This window comes from Ictalurus furcatus, chromosome 9 (assembly GCF_023375685.1).
Source record: "Ictalurus furcatus strain D&B chromosome 9, Billie_1.0, whole genome shotgun sequence".
In the NCBI taxonomy this organism is placed as follows: domain Eukaryota; kingdom Metazoa; phylum Chordata; class Actinopteri; order Siluriformes; family Ictaluridae; genus Ictalurus; species Ictalurus furcatus.
The window spans coordinates 26,914,396-26,931,785 of NC_071263.1; the positions used below are offsets into that span (position 1 = coordinate 26,914,396).

The window sequence follows — 17,390 nt, forward strand, 5'->3', positions numbered from 1 at the left end:
AGAATGATGAGACATGTCTATCTATCTCAATCCACACCGGCCCATAAGATGTTGTCTGGAGACCGTTGTTAAAAAATAGCGAGGTCGAACTTATTTATGACCGGGAGTCCAAAAAGAGGCGTCTCTGCTCTCTGGGTGCAAAAATAAAGTCACCTCATGGCGTCTGAACAGGGCTACACACATCAACAACACTTACATGAGCCTCGGTTTTGACAAACACAGAAGGAGAAGAGGCGTTTTTGTACAAGCGTTTAATTGTATTAAGGTTCATTTGTTCAACAGTACCTCATCTCTCACCTGCTTCTGTTGGTATATTTTCTTATGACAGTGACATTTCGGTTAAAGGCAGCTGACTCATCTTCCTCATGCTCTCTGGACCGCCGATTTCTGCTTGCTGATCTGAGACCAGTATTTAAAAAAATAAAAAAAATAAAAAAAAGATGCCGATCCAAGAACAGTATCTCTGGGGAGTGTCTACAGATGGACGCGGAGGTCATATTAAAATTTTTTTTTTAAATAAATAATAAAAAAAAAGGATCTAGGATCAGATCTCTAAACCCGAACATCAGAGAAACAATTCAGGTTGGAATTAAACACGGTTCATAATGAATTCAGATTCGACTGACGTGCCGCTTCGGTGATATCTCGTAGCAAGCGAAAATTACGTGCCACGGCGAGTTCTTCAGCGGGAGAGGATGAAATATTAAAACGACGACGACGAGAGACGTGAAGGTAGACAGCGCGATCTTTTCGCTTTGCTGCTCATGCTGAATCACGGGGCAGCGTAACACACTCGGACGAGCGCGCTATCTGCCCTCTTCTGCATACGCAAGCTCACAGATGCTATTGGTTACTGCCGCAAGACAACACGGAAGATTTAGGTCCCTCGGTTCGCGGTAGTGACATCACTAACGAGCCACTGAGTGTTACAAAATCATATCTGGCATGTTTAGATCTTCGTTTGGCGTGGCCGACGATCGATTAGGGAAACCGAACCGGACGGCAAACTGAGGATTTGAGATGACAACTGGTGGTTTAGATGATAAGTTTATGATTATTTTGAGGTTTGAACCTGCATAGAAAGAAAGCCGTTATTAGATTCACGAACAGAGTACCACAATTGTTGTCTCAGCATTGTAGAGCAGCACAGTTTGGTCAGAATCCTGTTTTCTTACTCGAATATATAAACAACGCTAGGCTAATTAGCCGCCTTTAAAAATAAATGCATTGTTGCTTTAATTGGTGGAGGAGAATCTCAGAAACCAGCACACACACACACACACACACACACACACACACACACACACACACGCTGCACTTATGTACACATGCAAATAAGCAACAAGTGCTGTTTTAAAGTCTAATTTCTGCCCCGTCGTTACTTTCTACACAACTTTTACACACACAAAACACCAAACAAATCAACTTGCACGAGGCTTCACCAGATCAGCTGTGCTATCTAACCACGTCCTCTTTCCTGAACACCACCATCATGTTTTCCACACATTTCTTTTTGTTGGAATATTCACGTGAAAGTAATTTCGGTATTCGCCTCATTGCTAAGGTTTAAGCGAGCAGATGAAATGAGGCTCAGTGCCAGAAAGCAACTTTAAAACAAAAAAAAAAAAAGAAGACATTTTTATTCAGTGAATCGCTCTAAATCGAAACGCGCGCCGCGATCGGAGACACGAGCGGCTAAAGCTTCCCAGTCCGGCTGTTTCCCTTCGCGGATTGTTGAGTTGTGCTGTGCGTGCATGCTTTAAGGCTGAGTGGGAGGGTGTGAGGAGCCGGACGGAGCGGCCGGCGGGGGTGGAGGAGGAGGAGGAGGCTGCTGCTGCGCTCCGGAGTGTGTGTTCGGGGAAGGAGGCGGCGTCGGGCGCTTAAACTTATCCGGACTGCTGCTTCTCCTGGGGGACGGCCTCTGTGAAGAGAAGTGAAGAAGTTCAAATCTTAACACTCACTAGCCAATTTCTTAAACTCACTTTTTATACGCGGAATATATCGTCGAGGCGTCAATTTTTTGGCCGTCGCCAGATGCAAATGAGCTGCGTCTGTTACTGTGTGTGTGTGTGTGTGTGTGTGTGTGTGTGGGGGGGGAGGCTGGCCGAGTGTCACAAATGAATAACAGATGAAGGAGGGAATAAGTCTGTGTGTTGGAGGGAAGCTGGCTCCACAGTCACGTTCATCTGTGCAGGAGGAATTTTTGATTACGAACATAAAAAGCCCAAACGCCACACCACCAAAGCAACAGTCTCTTAGCAACCACTTAGTCCTCTACAGCTACCATCTAATACAGGACCTGTTAAAGGTGCTAAAGGAGGGAAGAGGTAGAGAAGAAAGAAGAGCCACCTAGGGAGACCTTAAAAACAAAAATACATGAATAACGTAGTGCGCATGTACGTGATCTGTGACGTTACCTGAACTCCGTGGGAGGGTCCAGGGTGGATGTGCAGTCCCGGGGGTGTGTAGTGTGCGTGTGGGGCTCGGCTCAGCGTGGCCGGAGGTGTGAAGCCCACTGTGTGACTGGCATACGACAAACCTGCAACACCACGGAGGGTAAAATGTCACTCATCCAAACACGAGTGTCCTTTTCAAAATAATGAAACCTGTGACATCAGAATTACCTTAAATAAATAAATAAAAGGTTTTTTTTAAAGCGTATTTTACATTGAGTGAAAAGATAAAGTGTACGACTGGTCCCGCTACAAACACAACGCGTGTACTGCGAGATGCGGTGTTGCCGTGGCGACGTACCTGGCGAGATGGGGCGGCTGGAGGAGGGGGAGGGAGTGTAGGGGGTCGGACTGGACACGGTACGAGCTCTCAGTCCCTGAGCAGACATCTCATTAAAATACCTACAAGACCGAGCAAGAGACACGAAGTGAGAGAGACGCACACACAAAGAGAGAGAGAGAGAGAGAGAGAGAGAGACACACACACACACAAAGAAAGAGAGAGCAAGCAAGAGGGACAGAACACATGATGCTTCTTTATAAAAGACTGGGTGTAATCTTATACGATGAAATAATGTACAGAATTGAGGGGGACGTGTCTGGAAGCTCATCTTTAGAGTTAGCGAACAGCCCGAGGGATAAACAGCCACTTAGCAGATCAGACACACGATCCAAAAGGTTTCGGTCGTGCTAACGCTGATGACTTTTTTTTAAAAACTCTGTCAGAGTTTGGTTGTACCTCTCATCATCCATCTCCAAACTGCTCTCACTCTCGCTCAGCTGCCTGCACAGAGCTTCTCTCCTCTCCATCTCCCGCTGCAGCTTCCTCTGCAGGCGCATGTTCTCCTCCCGCATCTGTCGCTCCTCCTCGATGTACTGCGCTCGCTTCTCCGTGTCTGACAAACGCAGAGGAGAAGGTAGTTGTTTTTTAAAGATCTACAAACATGACATCAATTACGAAAAAAACCCCCCAAAACCTGAGGTCAACTTCCACTCGCTTGTTCTCGAATTGGTTCTGAAAATAACTACTTCACTTGCCCCTTTTCCCTCAAATTTAGACTTTCATACTCACCTCAGTGTTTGAATATTTGTTCTTTTAGCTGCGTGCCTAGCTGGGGTCATTGCCGATACGAGTGATTAAGATGAAGCTTTACAATCCCAAAGCCATTTTATTGAAAATGAAGAGATCGCCCTCTAGTGGCTCAATGACCAAATGAGCACACTATATAGAACATCAGCACATTATAAACCAAATAAACCACCATAAACCAAACCCAATATATATGCACGTGTTTCTGTTTCATTCTGGAAAAGCTTGGCAATCTTTTCAGGAATGAAGTATTTGTTGTTTACTGTGAACATTTATTCAGTCCTAACTGGAGGAACAGACTGAGGACAAACCGAACCAGGATGCCAAACTACCACATCCATCTGTTTAAAGCACAGTTAAGATCGTCATGACGATGAAATAAACATGTTTAAAGTATTTCATTCGACTTTTTACAAGAAAGCGAACTATAATGCTGAGTACCAAAACGTCACTCAGCCCCCATCCTCATTTAGTCAAAGAATTTAAGGAAAGGTGTGAAGAAAAGAGGGACGGATTCGGGACATGAGGAAGAAACGAGGGACAGAAGGAAGGAACGAGTGACGAAAAGAGCGAAAAACTGGGGTTAATAAGGAAGGAATGAAAAAAGTGAAGGAAGGAAGAAAGGAAGTAGTGAAAGAAGAAAGGACAAAAAGAAAGATAGAAAGATAGTGAAACATTTAAAGAAGTAAGGGGTGAAAAGTGAAGGAAGCAAGAAAGGAAGGAGTGGAGGAAGGACAAACGAAAGAGAGGAAGGAAAGAAGAAAGGAACTGGGGAAAGAGTGAAGGAAGGATATATCAAGGAGAAAGGAACGAAGGAAGAACGGAGAAATGAAACGAGGAGTGAAGGAAAGTGTGATGGAAGGAAGGAAGGAAGGATGGAGTGAAGGAAGGAAGGAAGGATGGAGGGAAGAAGCTAAGCAAGGTAGGGGCGAAGGAGGGATGAATCAAGAAGAAAGAAGTGAAGGAAGTGCATTACACTGAGCCACTTACACTCTGTACCTGTGTGTGTGTGTGTGTGTGTGTGTGTGTGTGTGTGTGTGTGTGTTACTCACGCTGCATCTCGGTCGTGCGCAGGCTGCGCTTCAGCCTCTCCACCTCGCTCTTAAGGAAACGGATGTGCCGCATCATGTTCTCAGGTGAGTCGATCTCCATGGAAACGTCTCGCGGGGAGGGCGGGGCCGACACCGGCTGGTCCAGCTTCTCCTGCAGGATCCTGACAAACAGTGCGGACGATATCACACAAAGCACACGCACACACACCCCCTACAACCAATATCCATAATTCACCAACACCTCACACACTGACTCGTTCACTAAACCCCGGCCCTAACGTCAGTGACTGACCAATCGTAGCGTAGCTACTCTTGGTCTCGGTGAGATTTTGGTTGTTGCCAGTGGTGTCCTTACAGAGGAGTGGTTATTTTTTGTTAATCTATTTTCTAAACCCAACACATTGGAAGAATGGATCAGGATCTCTACAATCCTGGATCAGCGTTCCGATCCGCACCTTTTCTCGGCCTCCAGCTTGTCCATGCGCTTCCAGAGCCGGTTGACCAGCGCCTCCTGCTCCTGCTCCAGCGTGTTCTCCAGGTCGATCTTCTCACGACGCAGCTACAAAACACACGATCCGCAAAGTGAGAGTCTAAACCACGAGATGGATTCGACTCCACATACGATCTCCCAAGTAGAAAGGTGCTAAAGGAGTTAACACTTCGAGACACGCTCTTAAAGGAAAATAATCAACGTCGGGGCTGCAACTCCACAACATCGCACAACACCGTGGAATATTTTCCTATAATAGCACGACCCCGAGTGTTTTATTCCTGACTTGTGGTTACAGTAGTACCGTAGACAGTGTTACCTGCTCTAAGGTGAGCTGCTTGGTGATGGTGTCGTTCTCCAGCTTCTTGATCTTCTTCATCAGCTTGTTGACTTGAAACTCCTGCTCCTGCTCCAGGTGCTGCTCCAGCTCGGCCTTCTCGTGCTGGAGCTACAGAGAGACGACGAGGAAACGAGTGAGGACCGTTCCTACTTAAACAACAGCCTTTCCAAAGCGAAAATACAGACAACGAGCTGAAACTCCAACTGCAACTACTTGGTTGGGTGTTTGTGGTTTTTCTTCCTTCTACAAAACCCTGAAAGGTAGAACGAACGTTCTACCAAAGATCACTGAGGATACAGCCATGGGATTAAAAACACTGCTAATGTTAATAGTGACGGAAAGAGAGACAGACTACAGGTTAAACGCATTTTTTCCTCCCAAAGTCAACCAGACGACGCGCTTGAGCAGAGCTCTGGCGGAGACTCATCAAGGCTAGGTAGCGAGCTACGAGATGAGGAGCACGCTGGTACAGATGGTGGTGTTAGCGCGAAGGTTCAAGCTTTGGAAGCTGATCTGTTTGAGCCGAGTGTACAGATGAGGAGGCGAGAGCTGGACCAGGGGTGTCCGATCTTATCCGGAAAGGGCCGGTGTGGATGCAGGTTTTCATTCGGACCAAGCAGGAGCCACACCCGAACCAAGCTCAACTGATTAAACAGGTGGAAACAGATGTGGCTCCCGCTGGCCCTTTGCGGGTTAGATTCGACACCCGTAAGCTGGACAGACAAAAGGACTAAAGTGCCGCTGCATCACCCTCAGTAGGTCGAGATGACTCGAGGGCACCACTTTCAACAGACAGTCGAACGGCATTGTGGGTGATGTTTGAACTAGAAATGCCAGGATGGCTCAACGGTTAAGGCTCTGGGTTACTGATCAGAAGTTCGGAGGTTCAAGCCCCAAAAACCACCAAGCTGCTACTTTTGGGCCCTTGAGGGTTAATGCTCTCTGCTCCATGGGCGCTTTATCATGGCTGACCCTGCGCTCCGACCCCAACTTCCCAAACAAGGTGGGATTGCGAAGAAAATAATTTCACTGTGCTGTAACGTATGCGAGACAAATAAGGTTTATTATTATTATTAAATAAACCTTAATATTCAAGTCCTCCAGGGAGGATATTTTTCTTTGGATAACTTAATCGCCACCAGGTTGTGTGTTATTTGGACAGAAGGTCTGGTTGAGGTCCAGACAGTGTGTCACTACATGCCGAGCCACATACGGTGGTCACGATGACTCACGGTTCCCACTCAAACTCCCGGCGTTCTCTCGGGTAGAGCTGACGCTTCACAAAGCCGTGCTGTGGAGAACTTTGGACCGTTTGAGATGTGCCACTGGGCGGGGCTACACAAACAATCGGTTTATGATTACCCCTCACCGAAGGCGCCGGAGGAATTCTGATAAAGACTGATAACGACCACACGTGACTTGTGCAGCTCGCTCTCAAAAGAAGGTAAATGTTTACAGAGGCCGCTCGCCGTTTAAAGGGGCTTCCCGAGGAAACGAGACGACGCGGCTCTCCCGCGACATTAAATGAAAAGCGAGGGATAAACAACTGGACGGTAATGGAGATGTGTGATGATGGATGAGTAACATCATGCAGAGCTGCAGTAACTAATCCTCAGTCGTACGCACCCACAGGCCAAGCGGACTCTCCGATTACCCACCCTTCCCCAAAACACCCACACCTCCCCCACAACACGTGTCCTCCGCTCTGCTCGAGTCTGGTCTGACTCACTCGCTCCGAACGCAGAGCACTTGCCCCCGTTTGTACAGAGATTTCAATTTCCGGTAGAAACGAGCCCAAAAAACAAGCCACGTAAATCAGTGAATCATCCCGAGCTGTGGGCGAAACAGGAGAAAATGTAGAGCTGCACGAGAGCTGATGGAGGAGCAGATTTTTTTAACCGTGTGGAAAAGCTTCTGTTGTAGCTTTGATAAGTGCAAGGAAACGCCTCCTTAAAAAAAGGGTTGAACGATGAAATATAAAACAAAAAAAGGATTGAACGATGAAAAATAAAACAAGTAGCCTGGGCGCCTGGGACAAGCTGATTGCACGTCTGGGGCGTCAGTGGTTCATTCGTAGTCGCACATATGAATGTGATGGTGAAGTGTCCACAAACTTTCGGCCAGGTGTTCTATTGAAATGCGTTCTAGTTGCTTCGTACGTTTCGTGGTGGAATTTTAATTGCTGTTCATTTGTAACAGGTTAAGGCGAAGTTTACGCTACATGACTTTCAACGTCGGCAGATCGTGGCGTTGTTCAGACTACACGACTTGCTGTCTTGTAATCGGGAGTCTTGAAGTCGTCGTGGTGTTCACACTACGTGATTGCTCGATGACAGGGGGGGCCACACGATCTGACAACGGCGGTCACCCGACGACTCCTTGGCGAGCTGTCGCCGAGTAGTTCGCACGTAATGATCGACTGCCGATTGCACGCTGATTTGCCGCCGATCAAAGGCGATCGGCGAAATCGTGTAGTGTGAACTAGGCTTTACAAAATTTACTTGTATACATGACATTTTTTGTTATTATTATTGCAATTTTATATATATATATATATATATATATATATATATATATATATCAAATAATTTTTGTATATAACTTATAACAATCGAATGTGCAAACAAAGATGAACCTGAGTGGTACAGCGCAAAACTATCAACTCTGAACAGCACGTAGCGCAAAACTACATATAAAAAAGGATAAAAACTACCGCTACACAGATTTATCCTGTCCCCAGGAATCTGAGCATTCACTTCATTCAGCATTAATGCCTTTGAGGAGATAAGCAGATGGTCACATGGTGTTGAATCATGTTATGTGCAGTTTTTTTTTCTAGGTTTCTAGGCAAAACTCTCTATCCATCTGTCTCATATATATATATATATATATATAAACATATTTAAAAAAATAGAAAAAAAATGAGATATATTTATATATATATAAAGAAAGAATGAAAAATGTGTTTCTATTTTATGAACAAGTCAAAGGCAGAAACCTCTCAGTCTCCACACTGGATCTTAAAAACAAAACAGGAGAACAGAAAAGGCCTGGAGGTAAATACTGCACCTAAGATGATTTAAAAACAGAGTGGTTATTACAGAATTTTTATTTTTCACCACAAGGCACATTAATACTTAATACAATAAGCCTTGGGGTTTATTCTACAAGTCTGTGGATCTTTTTCCTCCAAAACAGATGTTGGTGTTGCGGTGATGTGAGATTTTACACAAGGCGCCTCAAAAAAAAAAAAACAAACAAAACACATCTGGTGATTTACCTGCATGAGTTTCCGGGACAGATCGTTAGTAAGGAACTCCTCTTCTTTCTCATAGTTCACGGCGAGCGTCTCCTTCTCTTTCTGCAGAGCCTGGATCTTCTTAAACAAGGTGTTGGAGATGAACTCCTCCTCTTGCTCCGCCCTCGCTTGCTGCACACAAACACGACATCGTAAAATTAGCTCCGAGTCACCCAGTTGTCCCGTGAGGATGCACAGAATGAAAGAACATACAGTAAAGAAATAAACACAGGCAGTAGGTTTGGGAACGGGACGGCACCATGCAGCATGGTGCCGGTCCGCCATTTTAGCAGCGTTAGTCAGTCGTCTAGTCCGATTTTATTTATCTCCAACGGAAGCAACGTTGCTTCAAAGGTAACGTACGAGAGCCGTGTGGATACTATGGATATATACCTGTGAGAAGACTAACCTACCAACCAAAACACAATTTGACTGATAGAATACAAATTTGATTGATGATTTAGCAAGAATGTAGAGGTAGCATTAGCTAGCAACTCCTAACAATCACCAACCAAGTCCCGAAAAGTGACGGCAAAACGTTTCGATCGCCCCCAGGTGGCTGGATGCAGTATAGGTCATAAACCCCGTCCTCTCCATGTAATCTAATGGGACGTGAGACAAACTAAAAGTAAATCAAAATGCACACTTCAAATAAATTCTTTCCAAAGATGGTTTCTGTCATATTAGGTCTTTTATATACAAGTTCAAGTGTTTGATTTTAGTTAGTTATCTGACGCTATAAACACGGGGGTGTGATGTCATGATTGACAGCTTCTCTGAGCGAAATAGTCACTGAGCCGCCGACGGACTTTGTTCAGGATCTTCGGGCGGAGATCAGAATCAGAACTTTAACTTTAATTTTGACATTCCCATAACTGCTTATTTCACACCGACATAACGAGTTGAAAAAATTCAGGGGCGTGTGCTTGCGACTGATTCTGCGGGAGTGTGGGCGGGACCTTGAAACCGAGCTCTGACATGTGAGAACCGTATTGGGATGTTGGCGGCTTTGCAGTGGAAGAGAGTGAAGGTGCATCGTCCTTCCTTTTTTTTTTTTTACATTTAATATACAGTCTATGTCACTAATGGAATAGTATCGCCCATGGTTCTGTGGGGTTCTGCGCCATGGACAAGACGGGGCGTGGCCGGGCACAGAAAAAGCAGAAAAGTGCAGTTTTCTGGTGGCTCCTGTATCACCGTAGCAACAGGCCAAAAATCATAAATGCTTCAGCAAATCCATCGACGTTCCGAGATTGATCACGATCAAGTGTGTGAAATCGAACCAAACCACGTTCAACATCATAATCAGACCGGGTTCACTGCTCGCTCTCAGAGGAACTCGAACACAACACACAAAGACCACGTTCTGGTCAGAAAATTTCCCGTTAGTGAAAAAGCAGACAGGAAATGACTTATACTTTAATGATAATACCTCTTTTGTCTCTCTGACTGTAAACGGATGACTTATCACACAGCACCGGTGCCAAAAAACACAGCACAGAACAATAAAACTAGTAAAAAATGAAAACTTTCCGTCACGGTATGAAATAAAACTCACGCTACAACCTGATATCAGTTTTCTTCATCGCACAGCATCTGCTTACAGCTTCGCATTAACGGGATACTAAATAAAATAAAATGTCATGAAACTAAATTCCTCTTACACCACAGCGCTGTGCCAAGGATAACATTTCTTTATTTATTAAAAGAATGGCATACTTTCATCCATTTATAGTGCCACGTTTTGTTAAACCGCCACAGAACAAGTTCGTTCCCGTTCTCACTTACATTAGAGTAGCTAGAAGCAGATAAAAACTTATAAGGTAATTGAGAACGTTTTTAAGATACTCGATGCATATCGCGATATATAACTTAGCTAACAAACCACTTGCAAAACAGTCGTAAATTAAACAAACGAGAAACGTTAAACTGGAGGTCGACGATACTTTTCTTTAATACCTACAAGGACAAAGAAGATTAAGTTTTTTTTTTTTAATTACGTGGAATTGACATCCATTTTGTAACATTTAATTCGTAATTAATAAAACCAGGGGGGGAAAAAATCATCATACCAACGATATCTCAGAAAAGTGTATCGTGTAATCATTTATCAGGATATAGATATTGTATCGATATATCGCCCAGCCCTAGTGTTTACACAAGAAATTCAGTGGTATTCATTTTCCAAACCTAGATTTGGAAAAACATTCGAATCCTACTCGTGCTCCTCAGTGCCTGTAAACTTACACAGAAGATGACTAACTAGACCGTACAGGGCTTTTTTGTGACTGTTGCGTCCAAAAATGCTAGATTTTGCGGCGGTTTTTTCAGAATGTGCGTGTTTTTTGTAAACAACTACTCGAATTACTGAAATTGCACTTGCAGAAAATTGTTTTGCACACACTTTCGCAGTGTTGGTAAATGAGACCTTTCAGCTGTGCTCATATTCGACGCATGAAAACCGAAGAGGGTTTTGTCTGAACACACGTTGCTATGGCGTCACGTGATGCGTCTCGGCCCGAATCTGCTGTAAGTTCCACATGTTGCTGATGTTTGCATAGAGTAATGCTGCATTTGTGGCGCCGTGTAAGCGGTCATTTGCAAAGACGCTTCCGCGAATCTTTTGTATGCTTAGTTTCACAAGTGATAACTAATGTTTAGGGCTGCAACTAACGATTTTTTTTAATAAATCAGTTAATCTGACGATTATTTATTTGATTAGTTGGATTAAAAGGTCCATTTTTATTTTATGTATTCATGTTGATTTGACGTCACTCCATATGTGGGGAAGGAACCAGCCGTCGAGAAGACCGCCCCAAATTTCAACCGGCCGCCGAGAAGACCGCCCCAAATTTCAACCGGCCGTTTGAGAAGACCGCCCCAAATTTCAACTGGCCATCAAGAAGACCACCCCAAATTTCAACTGGCCATTCAAGAAGACCGCCCCAAATTTCAACCGGCCATCAAGAAGACCACCCCAAATTTTTAACCGGGCATTCGAGAAGACCGCCCCAGATTTCAACGTGAGGGGTTTTTTGGTGGCTTTTACCGGTCACAGGTCGGGAATTACAAGTTGCAACGTTGCCTCAAGCGCAGAATGTGTGCCAGGACTTCACACATCAGTAAATCCACTCCTGAACAAATACAGAAGGTAAATCGGCACAATCTCTCCATACACATTACAGTCTGTAAAAATAACTGCCATGACGGATTTGGACCAAAAAATCCCCACCTCCCTGTAAAACTAATCCCGTCTAAACAGAGTTTAATACACAAACAATACCCAGCTAATACTAAATGCATTAATTGTGACAGCTAAGCTACTCAGACACTAATCCACGGATAAGAACACAAGATATCCCTACTTCACATAAAACACTGCTCTGTCATATTTCCATTTTATATTAAGACCAAATAAACTAAGCCATAGGAAAACAAACTGGGTTGCCACAGTAACGCGTATTTAAATCCTTCTACACCGCGTCACTTGACGTCTCATTTACATACCTGTACACGCGTAGTGAAAACTGAAAATCTGGCAACCCTGGTTCTATTTAGCGACGCTAACATGACTCGCTAGAAAGAATGCTAACCCAGATTTAATCGATATATCAGAAACATTAAGAATAACAGTACATTTTAAGCACACAACACGTTCAAAAAAAGTTAGATAAACAAGATTTATAATTTCTTTTTTTTAAAAAGGGGATAAATAAATGATGTATTTTAGTTAGCATGTGAGACGTAAGGTACTAGCTAATTTAGAAGCCAAGGCTAACAACAGAAGCAATTATGAAGATAAATTTTTTTATTTTTCTCAGTTAAATTTATGATAAACTGACTGACATGAATATAAGAACTGGTTGTTTTTGTTTTTACACCCCGTGTATGGAGCTACAATGGGAATAGGGAGGCGTTTAGAATTAATAAATACTAACAAAATGGCGCTGTAGGTGCAAGACGAAAACACACATGTATAAAAAAAATAAATAAATAAATAGAGTGTGAGTTCGGCTGAGGTGACTCACGATAGTGACGCTGGCTCTGCGCAGGTCGCGGTTCTCCTCCTGCAGACACTTGCACTTCAGCCTGAGCGTCTCCAGCTCGATCTTCAGCACTTTGTTCTCCTGCTGCAGGGACGCCAGCCGGTTCGTCAGCTCCTCCAGCCGAAACGCCGAGATAAACACGCCCTGCTTGCCGTCCCTGGCTGTAGCCGGAGCAGTCGCGGTGGACGAAGAAGAGGAAAGCGGCGTGGCCGAGCTACTGCTCCCCGCTCCGTCAGTATCACTCTCGCTAGCGCTATCCGCCATGACTGCACCCCGAGCACTGAATCTGATCCCGCACAGCCACAGAGCGCCAGGGCAGGGAAAGCCCCGCCTCCTGACTCGGGATTGGATCATGTTCTCACCTCCTCACACAGGATTGGTTCGATTTTTCCCGCTTCCTGTCACGTCACACTTCCGGTTTTGTTTGCAGAAACGGGTCGTACCATTGGCTGTGCACGGGCAATTCAGAAATGTTGGCACCCTTCAAAAAGAATGATCGAGAATTCTTGTACGATAAAAATAATTCAAGTTAGACCCTTAAAAATTCAATAAAATAATTAATAGAGCTCACAAATATCTTTCATAAGATCTTTTTTATTTTAATTCCTTGTACAAATAGTAAAACAATACATGTAAAAAAAAAAGAAGTATTATTAAAACAGATTATTGATTGAGTTTTAAATTATTAATTGAAATTATTCCAGTTTATCTGAGTGAGTGTAAAAGGCTAAAAAACAAAAAGAAAAAAGTCATGTCCAGTTGTAAGGGCATTTTAAAGTCTATCTATATATCTGACTCTTCTGGAAGAACATATATATTTTTTTGTTTTCTATTCAAATGATTTAGTTCTCATCTGAATATTTCGTCCTTAATTTCCTAATTAGAGTTGTCAAACTCACACGTTGTGTCTCTTTTCTAGTCACATTGTATTTAAACCAGTGACTTAAACATCCAATCTATGAACTGTGCACGAGTGTGAACCATTACCCAATCACAGCACAGGACGAGAGATGAAATAACCAATCACAGTGCAGAAGGTGGGAATTGCGTAAGTACCGCTGAAGAAAGAACATCAAGTAGACCTGGCTGAAGCCTGCAGAAGGGGACGGGGCTGTACTTTTGGGTGGGGCTACATGTGTCAGGTTAGGGTTAGGCATCGATGTGATTACATTGCCATTAACCAATGAGAGCAGTTAAGCGACACATCTAGCCCCACCCAAAAGTGTAGCCCCGCCTCATTCTGCAGGCTGCAACCAGGATCTTCTCCATTCTACAGAGGGACTATGGAGAGCATCCTGGACAACCTGGTTCGGAACATGCATTGTTTCAGATCACAAGACCCTGCAGAGGATAGTGAGAAGATCATCGGGGTCTCTCTTCCCTCCATCACAGACATTTACATTCGCAAAGCCACCAGGATTTTTGATGACCCCATACACCCCTCACACAAACTCTTCACCCTCCTGCTGTCTGGAAAAAGGTTCCGAAGCATTCGGGCCCTCATGGCCAAACTGTGTAACAGTTTCCTCCCCCAAGCCATCAGACTGCTCAATACTCAAAGATTGGACTGACACCAATCCAGACACACATACACGAGGTGAAAACCACTGCTAACCCAGAAGAACATTAAGGCTCATCTGAATTTTGCCAAAACACACCTTGATGATCCTCAAACCTTTTGGGAGAATGTTCTGTGGACTGATGAGTTGAAAGTAGAACTGTTTGGAAGACAGGGGTCCCTTACATCTGGTATAAACCAAACACAGAATTCCATAAAAAGATCATCATACCTACAGTCAAGCATGGTGGTGGATGTGTGATGGTGTGGGGATGCTTTGCTGATTCAGGGCCTGGGCAACATACAACAATTGAGGGAAACATGAATTCTACTCTCCGCCAGAAAATCCTAAAGGAGAACGTCCGGTCTTCAGTCCGTAACTTGAAACTCAAATACAATTGGATTATGCAGCAAGACAATGATCCAAAGTGTAAGAGTAAATCCTAGTCCTAGAATTGAAACACTGATCTCCAGTTATCGGAGCAGTTATTGCTGCTAAAGGTGGCACAAACAGATTTTAAGTTTAAGGGAGCAGTTAGTTGTTCACATTGGTGATAGGTGTTTCTTCAATAAAAAAAAAACAAAAACAGTTTACTCAAGTTGCCTTTGTTTTATGTTGTATTTCGTTTGAAGATCTAAAACTATTTAGTATGAGATATGCACACTAATACATTTTCACAGCACTGTAGTCCTATGCATGACTTTGTATTCTTATTTATTTCTGTTTAGTCTCACGTAGCTCTGTGTTGTTTTATTTAGCACCGTGGTCCAGGAGGAACGTTGTTTCACTGTGTACTGTACCAGCTGTATATGATAGAAATGACCATAAAGCAACTTGAACCTGAACTTATTAGAGAGCAATACCTAATTTAATTACTGCACTACCTAGTGTTTATATTGCTACCATGCAAAATAGTCACATTATGTTGCATTTTAATAAACTGTATTGCTATACATTCTAAGAAATGGCAAAATGACAAATGGACACCAGTATAAACGGGAGGTCACATGAAATAACTAATCAATATATATTGAAAGAAAATTATTTGTAAAAAAAAAAAAAAAAACTATTGTAAGTGGAATATTCAAAATTGCAATTATTCATTCATTCATTGATTCATGCAGCTTTAGTAACCGCTATATCCTGGTCAGAGCTGTGGTGGATCCAGAGCCAATCCGGTGAACACTGGGCATGAAGCAGGAATACACCCTGGAAGATATGTCCATCTCGGGGCACCATGCACACACATTCACACACCCATTCTCACTTAGCGGCAATTTATCCTAGTCCGTCCACCTATTGGTACTGTATGTTTTTTGGTGGTGGGAGGAAAACGGAGAACCAGCAGGAAACCCACACGGATACAGGGAGAACCCGAGCTCAGGATCAAACCACGGACCCTGGAGCTTTGAAGCAGCAATACTACAGTATTTGGTGCAATTAGTATTTGAAAGTGTAATGACGGGGGACTCCAATGGACGTAGAAGCTGGAGAGAATAGTCTCTAATTGTGAACGACAGAGACGGGCAAATAGGCCAGGCCAGGGCTGTAACAACTGAAAAAGATATATATTCAAATATATAACCCATGGTGACGGAACATCCTGAAGGCAGTCATTTCTGTTGCACGCAGTTGAACTGAGCTGAATATGTTCTCTGTAATATAAATATGACTTTTTTTTTTCTTTCCCAGCCAGCTGTTAATTTGAACTCAAAAAAACACAAACGCTTTAGCAAAGCAGATGTGATGGAGCTATGATACCACAAGATAGCAGTATTGTAACGCACACCTATCCGTAGATTATCCCACTTACCCCGAGGTCACTTGCCAACATTGACAAGTTAAAGCTGTCACGGATGTTTGCGGCACAAAATTTGACAGAAAGCATAAAAATAATACATTTTGGTTAGTTTTTTTTATATACGGGTCGTTAGACCTAGAATTCTGCCTACTCTAAATCCAATACACAGGGATAAAGTAGTGCGATAAGGTTACATTTATTTGAAGGAATTGTGATAAATAGTTGTAAGAGCGAGAGAGATTAAGAGATAGAGAGAGAGAGAGATTGTGCGAGTGTTAATTACCTGCGTCTGTGCTGCTGTGTTTCTACTAATAATGAAGCCGTGAGTTTAACTACCGTATGCAAATGTAACTAAATGTTACTATGGTTACAGTTGTTTATAGGCAGCGCGTTAATTTAGAACAGTGATTAAGCTGGATGGAATTACTTGTGCATTATACGGTTTGAACGCACACCTTCCAGCCAATCAGAATCGAGTATTCAGACAGGCTCTGATATAAAAGTTATTATTTAAGTCTGGATAGTGGTTTTAATTTCCCTTGATATCAATAACCACGCATGTTTTGCTAGCAGGAGAGTTGTACGATGGCTTTGCGCTGCTCGGTCTCATCGGTGTTTTCACGTACCCTACATGCGCTAATTTAATCCACCCAGTACGCCGATGCGTGTAGTTCAGGAGGCGGTGGGATTCAGAAGAAGTAGCTTGGCTGTAGTTAGAGCAATGAGGTGAGCCGCAACACCATGCCGTGCATTTTATTTAAACGTACATGCCAAATGCAAATAAAAAACAGAAACACGCTTATACAAGTGCACATTTCTCACAAAAGAATGAAATGAAGAAAAGAAAAACTTTTTTATTTCCAAAGAAGTTGAATTTTCCTTTAAGAGAAATATGAAACGTTGGTGACGGGGTAGAGGGTGATATTCGGCCCTCACTGATTCTATCAGTTCTCAGAGGACTATTAGTGTGCGATACGGCCCGTCTTCATATCCTGTTCTTTCACACTTTTTTACAAAAAAAAAAAAAAGGAAAGAAGGCAAAAGAGAATCCGTCAAAGCCAGAAGATTGTGTGAGCGCTTATGAAATCTGTCTGTACGTCTCTCAGGTGCGAGTATATTGGCGCACATGGCGGTGAGGATGTGAGCTGAGTATTTCTTTTTCTCTCAGAAATAACACATTGTAGCTCTGGTAAGAGGCTTAGTGAGGTCACTTTATTTCTTATCAAACTAAGCAATGATGCAGGAACGTAGGAAATCAGTA

The 17,390-nt window shown here is 43.4% G+C and overlaps 1 protein-coding gene across 1 annotated transcript; it reads right to left on the reverse strand.

Moving 5' to 3' along the window:
* Positions 1 to 234: 234 nt before the first annotated feature.
* ccdc6a (coiled-coil domain containing 6a) lies at positions 235 to 13,128 on the reverse strand. Its single transcript, XM_053633216.1, has 9 exons — positions 12,752 to 13,128; positions 8,706 to 8,855; positions 5,405 to 5,533; positions 5,051 to 5,154; positions 4,596 to 4,756; positions 3,193 to 3,349; positions 2,755 to 2,855; positions 2,418 to 2,539; positions 235 to 1,921 (listed from the first exon to the last, which is right to left on the reverse strand). The coding sequence occupies exons 1-9, from the start codon at positions 13,121 to 13,123 to the stop codon at positions 1,760 to 1,762; spliced, it is 1,458 nt and encodes a 485-aa protein (XP_053489191.1). The 5' UTR covers positions 13,124 to 13,128; the 3' UTR covers positions 235 to 1,759.
* Between the last annotated feature and the right edge of the window lie 4,262 nt (positions 13,129 to 17,390).